The 21,026-nt window shown below is 50.6% G+C and overlaps 1 protein-coding gene across 4 annotated transcripts in view; it reads right to left on the bottom strand.

Annotated features, from left to right (window-relative positions):
* The window catches only part of RGL3 (ral guanine nucleotide dissociation stimulator like 3), a 96,563-nt gene that overhangs the window by 69,947 nt on the left and 5,590 nt on the right, over positions 1-21,026 (bottom strand). For 3 of the 4 annotated variants that reach the window (XM_075346570.1, XM_075346569.1, XM_075346572.1), the window contains exons 2-3: positions 15,861-15,986; positions 380-478 (exon numbers count right to left, since the gene is read on the bottom strand). In XM_075346570.1, coding sequence (XP_075202685.1) covers positions 380-478; positions 15,861-15,977 — 216 coding nt within the window. In that variant the 5' untranslated portion in view covers positions 15,978-15,986. Of the gene's footprint in view, positions 1-379; positions 479-3,253; positions 4,310-15,860; positions 15,987-21,026 lie in introns of those variants that run through there. The other variant, XM_075346571.1, reaches the window with a different exon arrangement.

Here is a 21,026-nt window from a genome sequence, read left to right as displayed (position 1 = left end):
TAGACTGTGAGCCCTCGCGGGCAGGGTCACCTCTCCTCCTGTAGACTGTGAGCCCTCGCGGGCAGGGTCCCCTCTCCACCTCTAGACTGTGAGCCCTCGCGGGCAGGGTCCCCTCTCCACCTCTAGACTGTGAGCCCTCGTGGGCAGGATCCTCACCCCTCCTCTACCAGTCTGTGCTTTGAATTGTTCATGATTATTGTACTTGTCTATGTATGCCCCTTTTTCAATTGTAAAGCGCCATGGAATAAATGGCGCTATAATAATAAATGATAATAATAGTCCTCTGGATACCTGATGTATATTTTTTATGGGACTGGACAAACAATATAGTTTTCGGATTGAGAGGCAGATTTGATGCCCGTCCCCCCTTGTTTATTACCAGCAGGTCTCCACAGGGTCTCTCAGTCCTGACTCTCCTTAGGGTCACTCCATAGATTGCTCCGTCTTCCACTTCCTCCCCCCATTCCTGCAGAGGATTCTGAAAAGAAAAGAGAACAGATTCAGGGTGAATATCGGCCCCGAGGCTTTGTATCCATGACAGGCGTCCTCCTTTCTCTGGTTTACGTGAGGTCTCATCTGGTGATGAAACAGTTAATTCTCATCTTTCCAAATCTAAAGTCACTTGTCCGGTTTGTCCAGGTCCCCCCCCCCACCACTCCTCCGCCTTCTCCTCTATCTGTCAACCACCCTATTAACTCACCAGGCCCAGATGCATAAACCAAATTATATATTAGAGAAGATTGTGTATTCTAAGGCTCAACGAAGAAGTCTTGGCCTGTCCCACCCTTCACGACCCAAAATCAACCTCTTCACTAGTATGGTGGTCTCCTGTAGGAGAGGCGGTCCATCATACATTACACATACTGGGCCTTTCAGTGCTACTCTTCACCCTGACAGTTGTGTGAAGAAATGGGGGTCTCTGGACCCCCAAATCAGTAATCAGCCATGGCAGCCGGAGGTCTGCAGAAGGTCCTATTCACTGCAATCTTGGTACTCCTATAAAGCTTGGTCATAGACTCTTCCATCACTGTATATTGTCACCTATAGTACAATGCAAGCTGTCCTTTATTAGTACGGGTGAGAGGAGGGTCTCCCATTCAGGAGCCTTATTTTTTTTATTATCCATAGAGACACCAAGCAGATCCATACATTATTGCTTTCATTTTTAACATTGTAATTTGTCATCTCTCCTGCGGAGGCGCTGCAGGGAATCTGAGCACTTACTACCGGCTTCCCTCATAGCGGATCATTGAGGATCACTGCAGTAGGACAGTCTGTAAAGTGTCTGACTGTGTACAAACATGGTCAGCACATATCACAGCTTCCAGCCAAGGGAGAAAATAAAAGAGTATACACTCAGAACAGCATTGGGTTGCTTTTGATTCTTTCTGTGAGGTAAAACAATTTTGGTGAGGTAAAACATTATTTTTATACATGTAGGGAAATGTTTTACCTCACAAAAAGTTGAAATCCCATGATGTCCTGTCAATATACTCACTTTTACTTTCTCCTCTGGCCAAGATCTGTGACCAAGTTCCTCCACGGTCAGACACGGCCATTACACAGAGCACATAGCAGGGGCACATACATGAGATTATCTCAGCACAGGAACATTCTTTTTAACATATCCGATTGTGGAAATTATTTTTATTCCAAGATCTATTTAATCCCTTTTGCAGAACTTTTCTAACAAAAACGGATTGTCATAAGCTGAAAATTCCTCTGAGGATGAGGTGCCTCGTGTCTTGTATCTCGGCGATTACTAATTTGTACAAAATGACTACATGAAAGTAGCGTATTGGTCATGGATTGGGTACTGATTGACAATAGTAATCACTGTAGCGAATTGATCAGTTTGTGACCCTCAAATATCTGGTATAAGTGGTCAGCTCATACCAGAACTCCCTGCCAAGGGAGGAAATAAAAGAGTGTAGAGGCAGGACAGAATGGGATTCCTTCTGATTCTTTCTGTGAGGTAAAACATTTTTTTGGTGAGGTAAAACATTATTTTTATACAGGCAGGGTATTGTTTTACCTCACAAAAAGTTGAAATCCCTATGATGTCCTGTCAATATACTCACTTTTGCTTTCTCCCCTGGCCAGGAGCTGTGACCATGTCCCTCTACGGTCAAATACGGCCATTACACCGTACACAGCAGGGACACATATATAAGATTATCTCAGCACAGGAACATTCTTTTTAACACATTCAGTTGTGGAAATTATTTTTGTTCCAAATCAATCTAATCCCTTTAAGGAACTTTTGTAACAAAAAGGGATTGTCATAAGCTGAAAATTGCTCTGAGGATGAGGTACCTCGTGCCTTCTACCTCGGTGATTACAAATTTGTACAAAATTACCTCATGAAATCATATTGGTCACAGATTGGGTACTGATCGACAATAGTAGTTTGTGACCCCCAAATATTTCATATTAGTGGTCTTTGCTAAGAATTGAAATACCCCTTTAAAGCAGATATCCATCTCTAAACATCACTTTATAGATCATAAACAGATATCATCTCCACGAATAGAGTGTATCATATTACGTTTCTTGTACAGATCCTGAGCCTGTATTATACTCAGGAGCTGCATTCACAATTCTGCTTGGTTGTTATAGGGAACAGTCAACAATTGTCGCTGTATATCAGACACCCCTCAGTAGTGCTTTGAAATAACTGGCACACTACAGTGACTAATGTGAATGAATGAGACATTTCAGCTCTGAATGGGGGATTTCAGCTCTGAAGTTTGCAGAATTATGAACTACAACTCAGGAACGGTACAATATAGAGTCATATTTTTGCCACGTAAGAAGATTTTACTATCGTAAATGGTGTTTGGCGCCCGTCATTGTTTTTATATTGGGGTCCAAACCTAACTCTTAGTCATGGGAGAAGCTTTAAAGACCAAAGAACAGCAAGATTAACCCACTAGGTATATCATGTCTTTACACCTATGTGAAAATGCACTTGTGTTATGGAACATTCTCCATTCTATCAAATTCCCTCATGTGATCCATTAAGAATCCAGTAGATCCAAGGGTTCGGGGGCTCGGACACTGGATCCACTAAGACTAAGGTAGATAGTAGATGAATATCATTCTATTTCATTAGGGATATCGGTGAAGTCTTGGCCCCGGAAGGAAGGACCATTCAGAGGGTTCCACCACCCACCATCCTTTCCTTCAGGGTCGAAGCCATCTCTGAGGACCATTAACTATTCATACACAAAGCCAAAGTGATGAAACCTACCATAGTGATCTCTTTGCCCATGGCACGGGAGGGCTTCGTCTCGCGGGGTTCCTCTTCGTCCGACATTTGGGATCCTCTTCGGACACCACGTCACAACGAAAGAATCAACATATAAGGGGGATAAAGAATCATCTTCCTTGGAGAAACCATCCTGACAGCTCAAGTAATGGTGGTGGGCAGAAGGGTGAAGTTAAAAGCGAAAGCACTATAATTGTAATCCAAAGCTTAATCCCATGGGAATTTTTGGCAAATCCCACACGATGTTATACTGTAATCCTTTGTAGACCCTTTTTGAGATCCCACACGATGTTATAATCCTTTGTAGACCCTTTTTGAGATCCCACACAAAGTTATATTCCTTTGTAGACTCTTCTTGAGATCCCACACAATGTTATATTCCTTTGTAGACCCTTTTTGAGATCCCACACAATGTTATATTCCTTTGTAGACCCTTCTTGAGATCCCACACAATGTTATATTCCTTTGTAGACCCTTTTTGAGATCCCACACAATGTTATATTCCTTTGTAGACCCTTTTTGAGATCCCACACAATGTTATATTCCTTTGTAGACCCTTCTTGAGATCCCACACAATGTTATATTCCTTTGAAAACTCTTCTCGCGATGAAACTCAATGTTATATTCCTTCGTAGACTCTTCTCGAGATGCCACCACCCATATATCCGGATTACTCCAAGATGAAGATACCCATCCCTCTGATAACTCCTCGGATATCCATGTTTCCAAGCTCTCTATATCCTAAGATATCCAATACTATACAGTACCTCCATCTGTCACTTGCTTATTATCTTAGTTTTTTCATTGACTTTTCCATGTCATGATTGTTTTTTCTTGTCTTCTAACTTCTCCGTATCCTTCTCCGTCATCCAGATACCACAAATCTTAGCAGAAACTTTCTCGTGGATTCTTTTTCCTGCCCGCTGCCCTTGACGTCCCCCTGTCTCCTTCTCTGTGGTCAGCCTTGTGTGTTGTGGAAAGTTTCTTTCTTTTGAAATCCTCAGACTGATATCATCAAGGGATTAAATCCCTGCCCTCCAGAGAAAGAGGGAAGGGAGGAGAGTGGGGAGGAGAGACCTGGGAAGTTGGGAGGAGGGAGGAGAGGAGAACATAGGGGTAGGAGATAAGGGACAGAGGAAAAGAGAGAGATCAGAGACAATGGTGGGGGACCCTGAGAGTGGAGCAAGATTTGGAGAGGAGGACATAAGATATCAGAAGAGGGTATAGCAGGAGGACGAGGAAGGAGAATGGGAGGACGGTGCTGCCCCGATATCTCAAAGTTAACTACAAGGTTACAGACGTCTTGAGAAATAGTTAACTCAGCTGGCTAAGGAGACTTAACGTGGGGGAGGGAGAATATGAAGATACTCATAATAATACCCTTTTGTGCATGTGTATTATATATGTATGATATACAGTATATTTTATTATACATATACTAGAAGGTGGTCCGATTCTAACGCATCGGGTATTCTAGAATTTACGTATTGTGTAGTTAATGTATGATTTTTGTTATATATATATCCCCATCCCCATCGTGCTCCATCCCCCATGCTGCGCACCCCCCATCGTGCTCCATCCCCCATGCTGCGCACCCCTCATCGTACTCCATCCCCCATGCTGCGCACCCCTCATCGTACTCCATCCCCCATGCTGCGCACCCCTCATCGTGCTCCATCCCCCATGCTGCGAACCCCCCATTGTGCTCCATCCCCCATGCTGCACACCCCCCATCGTGTTCCATCCTCCATGCTGCACACCCCCCATTGTGCTCCATCCCCCATGCTGCGCACCCCCCATCGTGCTCCATCTCCCATGCTGCACACCCCCCATCGTGCTCCATCCCCCATGCTGCGCACCCCCCATCGTGCTACATCTCCCATGCTGCGCTCCCCCCATCGTGCTCCATCCTCCATGCTGCACACCCCCCATCGTGCTCCATCCCCCATGCTGGGGCCGCCGGGGGCAGGTCCGAGCGTGGCAACGTGTGCCGGGGGCGGGGCTTAGCGGGCGAGGCGTCAGCGTATGCCGACTCCCTGCACATGTGTACCGGGAGCCAGTGTACGCTGGTAACCTTGATACACATCGGGTAACTAAGGGAAGCGCTTCCTATAGTTACGCGATGTGTATCATGGTTACCAGCGTACACCGGCTCCGTCACGATCCCAGCATCGCAAGGTTATGTCCGCCGGGGGCGGGGCCAAGTGTGCCAACGTGTGGCAGGGGCAAGCGGGCGAGGCGTCAGCGTATGCCGGATCCCTGCACATGTGTACCGGGAGCTGGTGTACGCTGGAGCGGGCGATGCATGCGGAGGGCCGGGGCGAGCGGCTAATCCATGCGGGGGGCGGGGCCAGGCCGAGGCGAGCGGCCAATCCGTGGGGGGGCCGGACCAGGCCGAGCCCAGCGGCCAATCCGACAGTTCTCACTGTAATGACACTGTCACGGTGACACAATTTTGGAGCAAGACAGACAGACAGACAGAATGAGGCAATTATATATATAAATTATGCTGAGCTCCGATAGTCCAAAAAGTCTTCTAATATGAAAACATTTACTTATCTATATGCAGTGAAAATTCCTTTAATCCAGAAAGTCTGCATCATTTATGTGTGTAGAATTCTTGTTAACTCACGTACACGACAGTCCAAAACGTGTGAATATTCTATATATTCCACATATGTACGGCATTATCAAGTAAATCACTGTATACTGGCATCTAATAGACCTGAAAGTCTAGGTGCATAGAAGTTCCAAATGTGTATAAAAAAGTGAGTTGCTCTACATAAAGATGGCCATTGCTATAAGAACATTGCCACCACCCTGACACTGAGCTGCACCATGGTGGCCAAGACCATACAGCGGTGTAACAAGACAGGATCCACTCAGAACAGTCCTCGCCATGGTCGACCAAAGAAGTTGAGTGCACGTGCTCAGCGTCATATCCAGAGGTTGTCTTATCAAAATAGAGGTATGACTACGGCCAGCATTGCTGCAGAGGTTACAGGGGTGGGGGTGGTCCGCCTGTCAGTGCTCAGATCATACGCCGCACACTGCATCACATTGGTCTGCATGGCCAGTGTCCCAGAAGGAAGTCTCTTCTAAAGATGATGCACAAGAGAGCAAGTAAACAGTGCTGAAGACAAGCAGACTAAGGACATGGATTACTGGAACCTTGTTCTGTGGTCTGGTGAGGCCAAGATAAACTTATTTGGTTCAGATGGTGTCCAGCGTGTGTGGTGGCAATCAGGTGAGGAGGACAAAGACAAGTGTGTCCTGCCTACAGTCAGGCATGGTGGTGGGGGGGTGGTCATGGTTTAGGGCTACATGAGTGCTGCCAGCTGTGGGAACCATGAATGCCAAAATGTCCTGTGACAGCAGAGCATGATCCCCTCCCTTCATATTCCAACATAATAACGACCCCAAACACACTTCCAAGTTGACCACTGCTGCTAGTAAAATTCCTTTATTGTGGTATACAATAGTCCAGAAAGTCTGCATATTATTCAGTAGTTGTGTAATATAAAATGTTGGTGTCGTTTGTGGGAAATTTTTATCCTTCATCCATACATGAATGTGTGAGGTCAGACCCTGATATTGGGGAGAGTCCAGGCTCACTACAATCTCTGTTCTAGTTGTTGGATGGAGCTGAGGTCCGGGCTCTGTGCGGTCTTTCATTTTCTTCCCCCAAACTCCCCCCTCCAGGTCTGTATGAACCTTGTGCACTGGGCACAATAATGGGGGAACAGAAAAAGCGTCTTCTCCAAACTTTTCCCACAGAGTTGGAAGCTACAATTGTCCACAATGTTTTGTGCTGAGACATTAGGATTTCAACTCACAGGAACTAAGGGGCTAAGGGTGACCTCTGAAAAACAAGCCCTAAGCATTATCCTCCTCCCCCAAACTGTACAGTGGGCACAATACAGTCCGGGGGTAACATTCTCCTTCACCAAACCCAGACTCCTCTATCAGACGCAGATACTGCACAGAACACGTCTCCTCCAGTAGTGGCGGCTTTACACCACTCCATCCGACGCTCGGCATTGTGCTTGGTGATGTACGGCTCTGCATTGTGCTTGGTGATGTACGGCTCGGCATTGTGCTTGGTGATGTATGGCTCGGCATTGTGCTTGGTGATGTAGGGCTCGGCATTGTGCTTGGTGATGTACAGCTCAGCATTGTGCTTGGTGATATATGGCTCCGCATTGTGCTTGGTGATGTAGGGCTCGGCATTGTGCTTGGTGATGTACAGCTCTGCATTGTGCTTGGTGATGTACGGCTCTGCATTGTGCTTGGTGATGTACGGCTCGGCATTGTGCTTGGTGATGTACGGCTCGGCATTGTGCTTGGTGATGTATGGCTCGGCATTGTGCTTGGTGATGTACGGCTCGGCATTGTGCTTGGTGATGTATGGCTCGGCATTGTGCTTGGTGATGTACGGCTCAGCATTGTGCTTGGTGATATACGGCTCAGCATTGTGCTTGGTGATGTACGGCTCTGCATTGTGCTTGGTGATGTATGGCTCGGCATTGTGCTTGGTGATGTACGGCTCGGCATTGTGCTTGGTGATGTACGGCTCTGCATTGTGCTTGGTGATGTACGGCTCGGCATTGTGCTTGGTGACGTACGGCTTGGTTTTGTGCTTGGTGATTTATGGCTTGGCATTGTGCTTGGTGATGTACGGCTCGCCATTGTGCTTGGTGATGTATGGCTCGGCATTGTGCTTGGTGATGTATGGCTCGGCATTGTGCTTGGTGATGTACGGCTCGGCATTGTGCTTGGTGATGGATGGCTCGGCATTGTGCTTGGTGATGTATGGCTCTGCATTGTGCTTGGTGATGTATGGCTCGGCATTGTGCTTGGTGATGTACGGCTCGGCATTGTGCTTGGTGATGGATGGCTCGGAATTGTGCTTGGTGATGTATGGCTCTTCATTGTGCTTGGTGATGTACGGCTCTGCATTGTGCTTGGTGATGTACGGCTCGGCATTGTGCTTGGTGATGTACGGCTCGGCATTGTGCTTGGTGATGGATGGCTCGGCATTGTGCTTGGTGATGTACGGCTCGGCATTGTGCTTGGTGATGGATGGCTCGGAATTGTGCTTGGTGATGTATGGCTCTGCATTGTGCTTGGTGATGTATGGCTCGGCATTGTGCTTGGTGATGTATGGCTTGGCATTGTGCTTGGTGATGTAAGGCTTGGCATTGTGCTTGGTGATGTATGGCTCTGCATTGTGCTTGCTGATGTACGGCTCGGCATTGTGCTTCATGTACAGCTCGGCATTGTGTTTGGTGATGTACGGCTGCAGCTGCTCGGCCATGAAGCTCTCAGCAGGTGCAATATTTGTGTTGATGTTACCAGAGGAGGTCTGGACTCTGCAGTTATGGGGTCAGCAGAGCAGTGGTGATTTTTCTTCCCTCTGCTCTTCAGCACTCGACCCCCCCCCCCTCGCTTGTAACATTATAGGGTCTCCACTTCGTGGTTGAGTTGCTGCGGTTCCTTCTCAATAATATCCCTCACAGGTGATGGGGGAAGATTCAGGAAGAAATGTCAGGAACAGACTTGTTACCTGAGTGGCTTCTATTACAGGATGCGCTGGTATCAGTTAGCTCTGCACCACTAGTCTTTCTTTCCTATTTTAATAAAAGAAGATGGCATGGAGGGGGGCTGAACGTTATACAGCATGGCGAGGGGGCTGGAGATTATATACTATGGGCGAGGTGGCTGGAGGTTATACACCATGGGCGAGGGGGCTGGAAGTTATATACACCATGGGGGAGGGGGCTGGAAGTTATATACACTATGGGGGAGGGGGCTGGAGGTTATATATGTGGCGCCCTGGACAAGCCAGGTCGTCACAGGTACTGCAACAATACACCCCACACCCCGAGATAGGCACACCAGTCACACACAAATCCTTGTTGCCTCCCTCCAGGGGCTGATGTCCACACCAGGTGGGGTGGAGCCAGGCGGTTGGCCCCACCCACCGAGGAGTTCACAGTCCTGGAGGTGGGAAAGGAAGGGAGTTCAGTGAGGGAGAGTGAAGGAGAAAGAAGTAGTAGTTGAGGAGAGCAGAATGACCGTGTCCGGGTATGTGGCCCAGGCACCGAGAGCAAGGTTGGCAGATGGTGGTGGTCGTCTGCAGGAGAGGCCGATCGACGCGGAACCGTAGGACCGGCGATGGGCGTTGGCCCGCCAGTACCGAACCGGGGAGCGAAGAGAAGCCAGCACAAACCGGCAGGGCCTACGGACCCCGACCAGGCTTGGAGTCGCCGTTAAACCGGTCAAATCCATTAGCAACCGGAACCTTCGGGGTTTCCTAGCAACAAAGACCCGACTGAAGGCAACCGCTCAACCGTGAAAGGGAAATACAACTACCGCCACAGTTAGAATTCCCAGGGCCAGAGCCTGCGGGCAAAAGGGGCTCCTCCGGCCCATATCCAAGCCGGGGAGCGGGTTACCGCTGGGAAGCCATCGGGATCGAATACACACAACAGGTGCAGGGGAAAGGCAGCCACCACCAACCGTCCGGGAGTAACCACAGCAGCCGGCTGCGGGACTCGTCCATCCAGCCGTTTGTTTTATCGGAGACTCTGTATCCATCATTAGCTGAGTGAGTACCACCGTGCCATCTGGCACCGCGCTGCCCCCGCGACCCTGCACCTCACCGGCCCTGCCTCCCCTGTCACCTCACCGGGCCCCGGGACCACCAAATCCCCCTACCCGCGGAGGGGAAAGAAACATCTCGGCTGCTCCCTGTCATCGCTCCCGGGATCCCCGTCCAGAGCAGCAGTGGTGTCCCAACCTCACCACAAACCGTGGGTGGCGTCACGGACCAACTCCCCAAACCCAAACCACCCCTTTTCACTCACGGGCGAGGAGCGCCGCTCGAGTTCCCGGATCCGGCCCACCGCTCGAGCCACCGAGCAGCAGCAGCAGTGCCGGACCCGAGCGCCAGTGAGAGCGCAGCGGCGGCGGCCTCCTCACCACCCGCAACATATACACCATGGGGGAGGGGGCTGGAGGTTATATACACCATGGGCAAGGGGGCTGGAGGTTATATACACCATGGGTGAGGGGGCTGGAGATTATATACACCATGGGCGAGGGGGCTGGAGGTTATATACACCATGGGTGAGGGGGCTGGAGATTATATACACCATGGGCGAGGGGGCTGGAGGTTATATACACCATGGGTGAGGAGGCTGGAGGTTATATACACCATGGGCAAGGGGGCTGGAGGTTACATACATCATGGGTGAGGAGGCTGGAGGTTATATACACCATGGGTGAGGGGGCTGGAGATTATATACACCATGGGTGAGGGGGCTGGAGATTATATACACCATGGGTGAGGGGGCTGGAGATTATATACACCATGGGCGAGGAGGCTGGAGGTTATATACACCATGGGCGAGGGGGCTGGAGGTTATATACACCATGGGCGAGGGGGCTGGAGGTTATATACACCATGGGCGAGGGGGCTGGAGATTATATACACCATGGGTGAGGGGGCTGGAGATTATATACACCATGGGCGAGGAGGCTGGAGGTTATATACACCATGGGCGAGGGGGCTGGAGGTTATATACACCATGGGCGAGGGGGCTGGAGGTTATATACACCATGGGCGAGGGGGCTGGAGATTATATACACCATGGGCGAGGGGGCTGGAAGTTATACACGAGGGCAATGGAGCTCAAGAAGAAACCTTGATTCAATCATTAAGATGTATGTAACAATAATTTTTTTAAAAATTCCACATATGTATTTACCATAACATTCTTTTAATCCAATAGTCCATAACTTCTGATAATCCAGCACAGATCTGCAAACAGAATGTTTCTTGCGAAGGGTTGTCTCACCGAGAGAACAAGTTTTTAGAAAGAGCCTGGCTCAGAAATCAGTTGATCGGTTCAGATCACAGCCGTTCTTGGCCATACATGACCCTGCAGCGGCCACTACAGGCTGAATGTAGTATTACATGACGGCCATTCAAATCATCACCATGTATTACAAGGACAGAGTCTGGCAGAGCGAATGCCGTTGTTACTAGGGATGAGTGAACCCAAGCTGTAAAGTTTGGGGGTCCGTACCGGATACCTAGAGTCCAGTGCTTGAACTCGAACACGGACTTCTCACAGACGTCCGTGGTTGAGTTCGGAGTTCGGATGCTGTTTGTATGCTGAATAAAGTTTATTGAAAGGCTGCAACCCAATCAACAAGCTTTTCGGCTGTGGGCCCTTCCGCAGCCATGCTGAATACTGGACCTCCCCAGCCTGATAATGCCAGACCCCAGCTGTCAGCTTTACCTTGGCTGGTTATCAAATATTGAGGAGACCCCCATATCGTTTCTTTATAATTATTTATTTATTCTCTATCTACATTTGTTTTCAGGGTAAATGTCCTGCTCTTATCCCCATTTTGCTTCCTTTTGCAGCCCCCTAGACCTTACTACGACCATTTCACAGTACAAAACTTGGGGTCCCAATTGACTTTTATGGGGTTCAGAGTCCGGGATGAAGTTCGGATCAAGTCTGGGTACCGGACCAAACTTTTAACTAAACCGAACCCGGCAAACCCGAACATCCCTGAGTCTGCTCCTCCTTAGTTGTCACATGTCATGTCCATACACCCTAACAGCTCATGACAGCCCCTGAAAATAATTTAATAGTACCCCAAATCCCTCTCAGCCAATCAGAATCACCAAGAGGACTTCAAGGGCACTACACTGAGGTGCGTGGAAAATCTGGAGGATCAGGGAGATAATTAATTGAGCTATATTCATGGACCACCAAAGGCAACTTTTATCCCACCACACAAAAAAGCCCCCTTTTTCACTTTGACACACCGGCCGATGATTGATTATGTCTGAATTCTGCCTTATTTTATATATACACATAAAGCTCATCTTAGTTGTTGCCAAAACAGAAAAATTCAAAGCAAAACCAAAGTCACGCTGTGATCAGTAAATGTTCTGTACACATCACAGAGGCCGGACGGGAGCGAGCAGCCGGGGAGAGCGGAGACTCACGGATAAGTCCAGGTTTACCATTTTGCTCTCCATTTTTTAAGAGCTACGGCTTTCTTATATTTCCATCTGTGACGCCCTGGCAAAACCAGGTTGTCACAGAGACTGCACAACTCTACCAGGTGCAGGACTCCATCCTCCTTGGCATACCAACACAACACCACACATAGCTACACAACATCAGCCAGCAAAGCCTAGTTACCCCCCATGACAATAGGGACACACCAGTGAGCAGGGCCAAGCAGATGGTGACACCCACCTAGGGGTTCTGAGGTGTCAGGGGAGGGAACAAGTCAGTTGAGTTGAAGTTGAAGTCTGAGTCTGGAGAGGACGGAGTGTAGTCTAGACAGTGAAAGTGAAAAGAGTGTGAAGTGACAGGATGGTCAGGGGTCGTAGCCCTTGGACTACCGGAGTACTGACTAGGTGGTAGACGGAAATCCGGTCGCGGGAGACCTTAAGTGGACTGGGGCAGGGTTGTAGCCCGCTGGTGCCGACAGCGGGGATCCGGTCCGGAGGCCGTGCACAGTCGGGGTGCCTGGACCCTAGGGGGAGGACTGCTTCAAGCCCCTTGTCAATTAGCCAGCCAGGGACAAGATTCCACGTCCTGTTCACCAGCAAGCCCAGAGAGTGAGACGGAAGCCCAACGAAGAGGATAGGGCTCCGCAATTGCGCACAGAAATCCCAAGGGTTAGTTCTCACGGGCCATAGCTCCCAACACAAAGAATCACCGGGAGAGGACTTCCCCGTTTCAAGCGGAGTAGCCCAACTGAAGACAGAAACATTAGGTGCAGGAGGAAGGGACCCCTGTTTGCTGTATCAGGGTGTGGGACCCGAATACACCCGCCGGAGGTTACCGGTCACTGGCAATTTGGTTTACCATTGGACTCTGTGTGCATTTCTCTGGAACTGTGAGTACCATTACCACCTGGTCCGGCCCTGCAGAACCTGCTCCGCAGCATCCTTTCCCACGCACCCGGGCCCCGGGACTACACCTCCCTTACCCACCATGGAGGGGATTCCATCCTGCTGCCCTGCTCCATCAGCCCCGGGCGACCCGTACCAAGGCATCGGCGGTGCCACCATCCATCACCACAACCCACGGGTGGCGTCACTGACAAACTCTTCCCCTGTAAATACCCCCCTTTTTATTTGTTGTGGGCGACGGGCCGCTGCACGAGCCCCGGATCCGGCTGCCACTCAAGCCCCAACCGCAACCCCGGATCCGAGCACCTCGGGTAGCCTTCCCTGACGTGGTCAGTCACCTCCTGCCCACGACACATCCATACATGGTAGTGCCCGCTCATCACTAGTTACGAGTATGGAGCACCCGAGCATGGTAGTGCCCGCTCATCACTAGTTACGAGCACCTGAGCATGGTAGTGCTCGCTCATCACTAGATACCAGTATCGAGCATGGTAGTGCTCGCTCATCACAAGTTACGAGCACCTGAGCATGGTAGTGCTCGCTCATCACTAGATACCAGTATCGAGCACGGTAGTGCTTGCTCATCACTTACTGAGAACCATCACGCTTTTTTCTGTCAATGGAACTGTTTGAGATCTTGGTTTATTTGTGTGGTGAGCTCTGGATTGACCATGAAGGTTTATTGCTACCATTTTTGGAGAGCAGCACAAAGAAGGTGGCTTTCAGAAGACCCTGTGTCATGATGGTAATGAAGAGACATGTGCATTGGACAGGGGCATGTAAATGGAAAAAAGCAAGTTGGCCTTTAGTGGCCAACCACTGCCATTATAACCCAATGGCTCGCGTGATTGTACTCAGCTCTAATTTTCAATCCCTGTTAGGCCCCGTTCACACATCAGTTTTTTTTCCATCAGTCACAATCCGTTTCGTGACTGATATGACGGATCCATCGCAGATTGTTGGAAAACTGATGCGACGGATGCCTACAAAAAACGGAATCCGTCGACGGATCCATCACTTCAAGGATCCTGCGCCCATAGGCTTCAATTACACCAAACGACAGATGGCGACGGATCCGTCGCTGTCTGTTTTTTCGACGCACACAAAAAATGTTACTGTGGATTTCGTCTCCGTCCGACGGACATACATTTTTCAATGGATTCATCGTACGACGGATGTAACGTGAGGCCGTCCGTCACAGTGCGTCACTAATACAAGTCAATGAGAAAAAAAAAGGATCCAGCATTGGATCCATTTTTTTCAAAATTTGACGTATTGTGACTGATGGCAAAAAACGGATGTGTGAAAGGGGCCTTAAAGTCACTGTGAGAGACTGACAGTGGTATCGAAATAGGTAAACAGCAGCGACCATAGCTGGCTACAGTTTCTGTGGTTGGAAGCAGGTGCCACCTGCATAACGCAGTCAGCACCCACCTTATATGATGTAGGTTCAGTTCCTGAGCACGTTTTATATACAGTACAGACCAAAAGTTTGGACACACCTCATTCAAAGAGTTTTCTTTATTTTCATGACTCTAAAAATTGTAGATTCACATTGAAGACATCAAAACTATTAATGAAAACATGTGGAATGAAATACTTAAAAAAGTGTGAAACAGCTGAAAATATGTCTTATATTCTAGGTTCTTCACAGTAGCCGCCTTTTGCTTTGATTACTGCTTTGCACACTCTTGGCATTCTCTTGATGAGCTTCAAGAGGCAGTCACCGGAAATTGTTTTCCAACAGTCTTGAAGGAGTTCCCAGAGATGCTTAGCACTTGTTGGCCTTTTGCCTTCACTCTGCGGTCCAGCTCACCCCAAACCATCTCGATTGGGTTCAGGTCTGGTGACTGTGGAGGCCAGGTCATCTGGCGTAGCACCCCATCACTCTCCTTCTTAGTCACATAGCCCTTACACAGCCTGGAGATGGGTTTGGGGTCATTGTCCTGTTGAAAAATAAATGATGGTCCAACTAAACGCAAACCGGATGGAATAGCACGCCGCTGCAAGATGCTGTGGTAGCCATGCTGGTTCAGTATGCCTTCAATTTTGAATAAATCCCCAACAGTGTCACCAGCAAAGCACCCCCCACACCATCACACCTCCTCCTCCATGCTTCACGGTGGGAACCAGCCATGTAGAGTCCTTCCGTTCACCTTTTCTACAAAGACACGGTGGTTGGATCCAAAGATCTCAAATTTGGACTCATCAGACCAAAGCACAGATTTCCACTGGTCTAATGTCCATTCCTTGTGTTCTTTAGCCCAAACAAGTCTCTTCTGCTTGTTGCCTGTCCTTAGCAGTGGTTTCCTAGCAGCTATTTTACCATGAAGGCTGCTGCACAAAGTCTCCTCTTAACAGTTGTTCTAGAGATGAGAAGGTGTGTCCAAACTTTTGGTCTGTACTGTACCCACACACAACATAGGACATACTACATGTACTTTCAACTTGTCATTTCAGCCCAACTTAATGGGTGTGATAATACACCAAAACGTTTCGTAACATCATGGACTGGTTGGCTCCGTTGGATGTTTGCCGTGTTAGGGTTGCGTGAAGGGAAGGATAAAACCTAGACACTGTCAATAATGTGACTATGGAAGGAAGAAAACTTACATTACAGAGAACTATGAGACTCACCTTGTATCTTGAAGCTTCATCATCATTGGTGATGCAGCGATACGCTTGTAAGACGATCCCCCAACTCATGTCAAGGTCCAGAGACAGACTGCTGCGTGAGCCGGGATCACCAAACATTTTAGTCTTCTAAGAAATGAGAGAGAAAATGTCTGTAGAAGTAGAGTGTTCAAGCATCAGAAATGTCCAAGTCTACAGCGCACATAACGTCTTATGATGAGGCAAGGAACGCTACTTGGGAAATCCTACAATGGGAACCTTTACCACAAAGCTTAGCAATAGTCGTCTTAATGCGCAACATATTACAGTCCGAGCACCCAAGCATGGTAGTGCTCGCTCATCACTAGTTACGAGTCCTAAGCACCCAAGCATGGTAGTGCCCGCTCATCACTAGTTACCAGTACTGAGCACCTGAGCATGGTAGTGCCCGCTCATCACTAGTTACAAGTACTGAGCACCCGAGCATGGTAGTGCCCGCTCATCACTAGTTACGAGTCCTAAGCACCCAAGCATGGTAGTGCTCGCTCATCACTAGTTACGAGTACAGAGCACCCGAGCATGGTAGTGCCCGCTCATCACTAGTTACGAGTCCTAAGCACCCAAGCATGGTAGTGCTCGCTCATCACTAGTTACGAGTCCTAAGCACCCAAGCATGGTAGTGCCCGCTCATCACTAATTACGAGTACTGAGCTCTCGAGCATGGTAGTGCCCGCTCATCACTAGTTACCAGTACTGAGCACCCGAGCATGGTAGTGCTCGCTCATCACTAGTTATGAGTACTCAGCTCCCGAGCATGGCAGTGCTCACTCATCACTAGTTGTGAGTACTTGTGACGCTCTGGCAAAACCAGGTAGTCACAAAAGTAGTTCACCCTCCTGGATTCCACCAAACACCCACACCCAGATACAACACCCAGCCATTAAAGCCTAGCCACCCCCTCATGACAATAAGGACACACCAGTGGGTGGGATCAGGCGGATGAGAACGCCCACCTAGGGGTCCTGAGGTGTCAGGGACGGGAACACGAGTGAAGTCAAGTTAACACAGCAGTCAAGTTTGGGCAGTTGAGTTGAGTGGAGTTGAGTTGTGGAGTCAGACAAGTGCTGACTGTAGTCAAGTGCAGACAGAGAAGTGGAGTCAGGGGTTGGGGCCCCTGGACTACCTGGCTAGGTGGCAGACAGTAAACAGGGCCACAGGCGACGGAGATCCGGTCGCGGGAGACCTTAAGTGGACCGGGGCAGGGTTGTAGCCAGCAGGATTCCGGTCCAGAGGCCGTGCACAGATGGGTTGCCTGGACCCTTGAACAAGGTTCCCCTTGTTAATCAACCAGCAGAGAACGAGGTTTCAGGCCTTGTTCTCCAGAAGCCCAGAGAGCGAAACAGAAGCCCACCGCGGGGGATAGGGTGTCCGTCAGAGCCCACAGAAATCCCAATCTCATATTTCGCGGACTACAGCTCCCAACATACACAGTACCGGGAGTGGACTTCCTCATTCCATACAGAGTTGTCCCAGAGAAGACAGAAACACAGAGTGCAGGAGAAAGGGACCCCTGTTTACTACTCCTGGGTGAGGGACCCGAATACACCCACCAAAAGCGACCGGTCACTGGCAACTTGGTTTACGACTGGACTTGTGTGTGTGATTACTGAACTGTGAGTACACCATTGATCTCCGGTCCAACACGGCGTGCCCCCTCCAGCAGCCATTACTCCCGTGTACCGAAACTGGGCCCCGGGACTACACCCATCTTGCTTCCATCAGCCCCGGGCGTCCCATCACCAGGCTTCGGCGGTGTCACCATTCCTCACCGCAACCCACGGGTGGCGTCACAGGCACATCAAACCCCCGGGTCCGGTCACCACTCGAGCCGCAGCAGCGAACCCGGATCCGAGCGGCCCCAGAAGCGGCAGCGGCCCCTGCCTGCAACATACTGAGCACCCGAGCATGGTAGTGCTCGCTCATCACTAGTTATGAGTACTGAGCACCCGAGCATGGTAGTGTTCGCTCATCACTAGCTACGAGTACCGAGCATCTGAGCATGGTAGTGCTCGCTCATCACTAGTTATGAGTACTGAGCACCCGAGCATGGTAGTGCCCACTCATCACTAGGGGTAAATTGAGGCACATTGCTTCTAATTTTTAGATCATAGATGCAACTAGAAACTCCTGGAACCCCAATACAAAATCTGCATGCCACTACCAATCTCACCACCTACCATGTACCATTTATAATACTGGCACCAGGACCCACGGGTGGGACTCTTACACTTGTACCTCTTATTGCTACACCCTTGTTTTGGGACATTAAATTCATCATTTAATTGATTGCCTTCATCCATCTTTTTAGTGCTCATGTACAGCCCTGAGAGGGGCCCAGCCGCTTCCTCCGCTTGCTCGGGCCGAGCCGCTCGAGGCCCGGGCTCGGGTTTGTCGGTGGCACGTGCGCCTCCGGACCGGGGGCCACGTCACTCTTGTTAAAGGGGAAGTAGGCGGTAGGAGGATGGTGGTCGGGTAACGGGTCGTGACACCACCCACGGGTCGTGGTGACAGGGGAAGCACCACCGCTGCGGCTGAGGTAATAGCGTGCTCTTCCGGGATCGGTGTTACGGCCGCAGCCGAGATGTTAGCCCCTCCGTGGGTAGGGGCGGTGTGTCCCGGGGCCCGGTGGGGGACTGTAGGAGTTGGTGGTTGTTGTAGTCGGGGTGCAGGGCGCCATGCCGTGGTGTAGTGTGTCGTGCCCGGATGGCACTGGTGTACTCACGATTAATGCACACTGAGCCACTGGTAAACCAAAGTTCGGTAGTGGTCGGTCCCCGCGGCCGGCTGCTGTGGTCCCCTGTGGGGTTGATGGTGGCTCCTTTTCCCGTGCACCCCCAAATGTTTTTGTTTCGCGTTGAGCTGCCGGAGGAGCCCTCGGTTGCCCGCAGGCGCTGGTGTCGCGGGCGGGGAGGAGGGTGTCAGCACACCGCGCTCACCCCTTCTGCTCGGGTCCGGCAGCTGCTCCTGGTGGCTCGAGCTGTAGGCCGGATCCCGGGGTTTCTCGAGCGACACTCCTCGCCCGTGAGTGAAAGGGGGGTGTTTGTTGGGTGTGGGGATTGTTATAGTTCGTGACGCCACCCACGGTTGTGGTGATTGCACCACCGCTGCTCAGTGTGGGGGTCCCGGGGATGGTGATGCGGAGCAGCCAGGTGTTGTGTTGCCCCTCCGTGGGTAGGGGTTGGTGATCCCGGGGCCCAGTGAAGAGATGTAAAGTGTAGGGCCTGGAGGGCGCAGGGACGCGGGGGCAGCGCTGTGCCTTGCGACACTGTGGTACTCACTCAGCCTGAGACTTGGACACAGTTTGTACGGTAAACCAAACGGCTGGTAGGACGGTCCCACAGACGGCTGCACCTGCACTCCCGGTAGGTGACGGTGATGTCTCTCTTCCTTGCACCTGTGTTGACTGATGGTAGCGGTGGATTCCCTCCGGTTACCCGCTCCCCGACTGCAATCTGGGCCGGAGGAGCTCTACACTTTGCCCGCAGGCGCTGGCCCTGGGGAAACTGGTGCCCTGGCGGTGTCTCCCCTGTAATGGTCGGGCTGTTGCCGTCAATCGGGACTTGGTTGCTGGGGGATCTACGTCCCCTTCACTGACGGATTCGGCAAATCCTTCGGAACACTGCTCCAGACCACCGGGCACACAGCCAACGGGGTCCTTCCAGGAACTTCCAAACGGTCCCCCTCCGAACAGTCACCGCCGTCGCTGACCTTGCTGTTCTAGCCCTACACACAGCTGGGCTCTCAGGCTTTGCTTTCCTCTTGCCACCTCACTTGCTTTCCTCACTTTCACTTCTGGTTGTTTACTCTTACTTTTGCTCCTCTCACTTGCCCTGCCTGGGCTATCTGCCTGGTCACTTCCTGCCTCCAGAGCTGTGAGCTCCTAGATGGGCGGAGCCAACCGCCTGGCCCACCCCCTGGTGTGCATCAACAGACTCCTGGAGGAAGGCAACAAGGGTTTTCTGGTTAGCAGATGTGCCTACCTGGAGTGTGGGGTGTGGTGGTGTTGTTATCTGTGTCCCCTGGCTTGCCCAGGGCGACACACTGGCCCATCGGGTGTTTGGCCCTTGGCGGTGGCGCTCACCCGGTCTCGGTGGGCTTTTGCCTTCTTTCGGGACTTTGGTTGTGGATGAACCCGTGAGGTCCGGCCAGCAATCAGTCAATTTGCCTATACTGAGTGGCTTCTAAGCTAGGACGGGGTCTGAGTACCCTTCTTCTGTTTGGTGCTCCGGTACGCGGTTGGCTTCCCGGTTCGGGACCGGCGGGCTCCAACCCAAGCCCGGTCCATACGGTTCCGCCGGTTGCTGTACCAGTACTCCTGCAGATGGCCGCCACCGCCTGCCTGCCTGCCGTTTTCCAAGGGGCCCAGGCTCCAACCTGGGTCCCTGACAGTCTCTCTCCTCTTTCACCTCCTGTCACTGTCAACTCTAAACTTTGTCTGCTTGAACTTCCTGCCCCAGGACAGTAGTCTCCTCGGTGGGCGTGTCTTTCCGCCTGACTCCGCCCACCTGGTGTGCTCTACTTGCCCTGGGGGAGGCATCAGGTCTCCCTATCGGGTGACATGTGTGTGACCTCACAGGGAGCGGGGGTGTGTGTGTATGTGGCTGATGTAATTACCTGTGACCCCTGGGGTTCAGGGCGTCACACTCGACCTCATTCCTTTTACCGGTGAGTTGGGACTACTTAATACATGATGGATTTTAATCTTCAGCCTCTGAGGTTCTTCTCGATTTGGACCAGTATCTAATTATTTTTTAATATCCCCTGGAGCAGCTCTGCATGGTGGACACATTACATAGCAGGGGCACATTTATAAAATTATCTCATAACAGGGACATATTTTGTTTTAACACATCAAATTGTTGAACTTATTGTTCCAAGATCTATTGATCTATTTGTTCATGAGGCAACCCTTTAAAAGGGTTGTCTCATCTAGTCTGGAGCGCATCTACTGGCTCCCAACAGTCTGGACCAGTTCCCTCGGGATGCAGATACCAGTAAATATAGTGGTGGAGGAGGGAGCCGCCGGATCTTCAACCATTCAGCTTTGTGCGACTGGCGCAATGATGTCATTAGATGGCGCCTACTGTGGAGCTTCAGTGTGCAGACTGAAGACTGAGCGCATGCCGAGGG

Source organism: Anomaloglossus baeobatrachus, chromosome 4, assembly GCF_048569485.1.
Source record: "Anomaloglossus baeobatrachus isolate aAnoBae1 chromosome 4, aAnoBae1.hap1, whole genome shotgun sequence".
NCBI lineage: Eukaryota > Metazoa > Chordata > Amphibia > Anura > Aromobatidae > Anomaloglossus > Anomaloglossus baeobatrachus.
The sequence above is the reverse complement of the archived record's forward strand: the minus strand, read 5'-3'. Positions and strand labels throughout refer to the sequence as shown.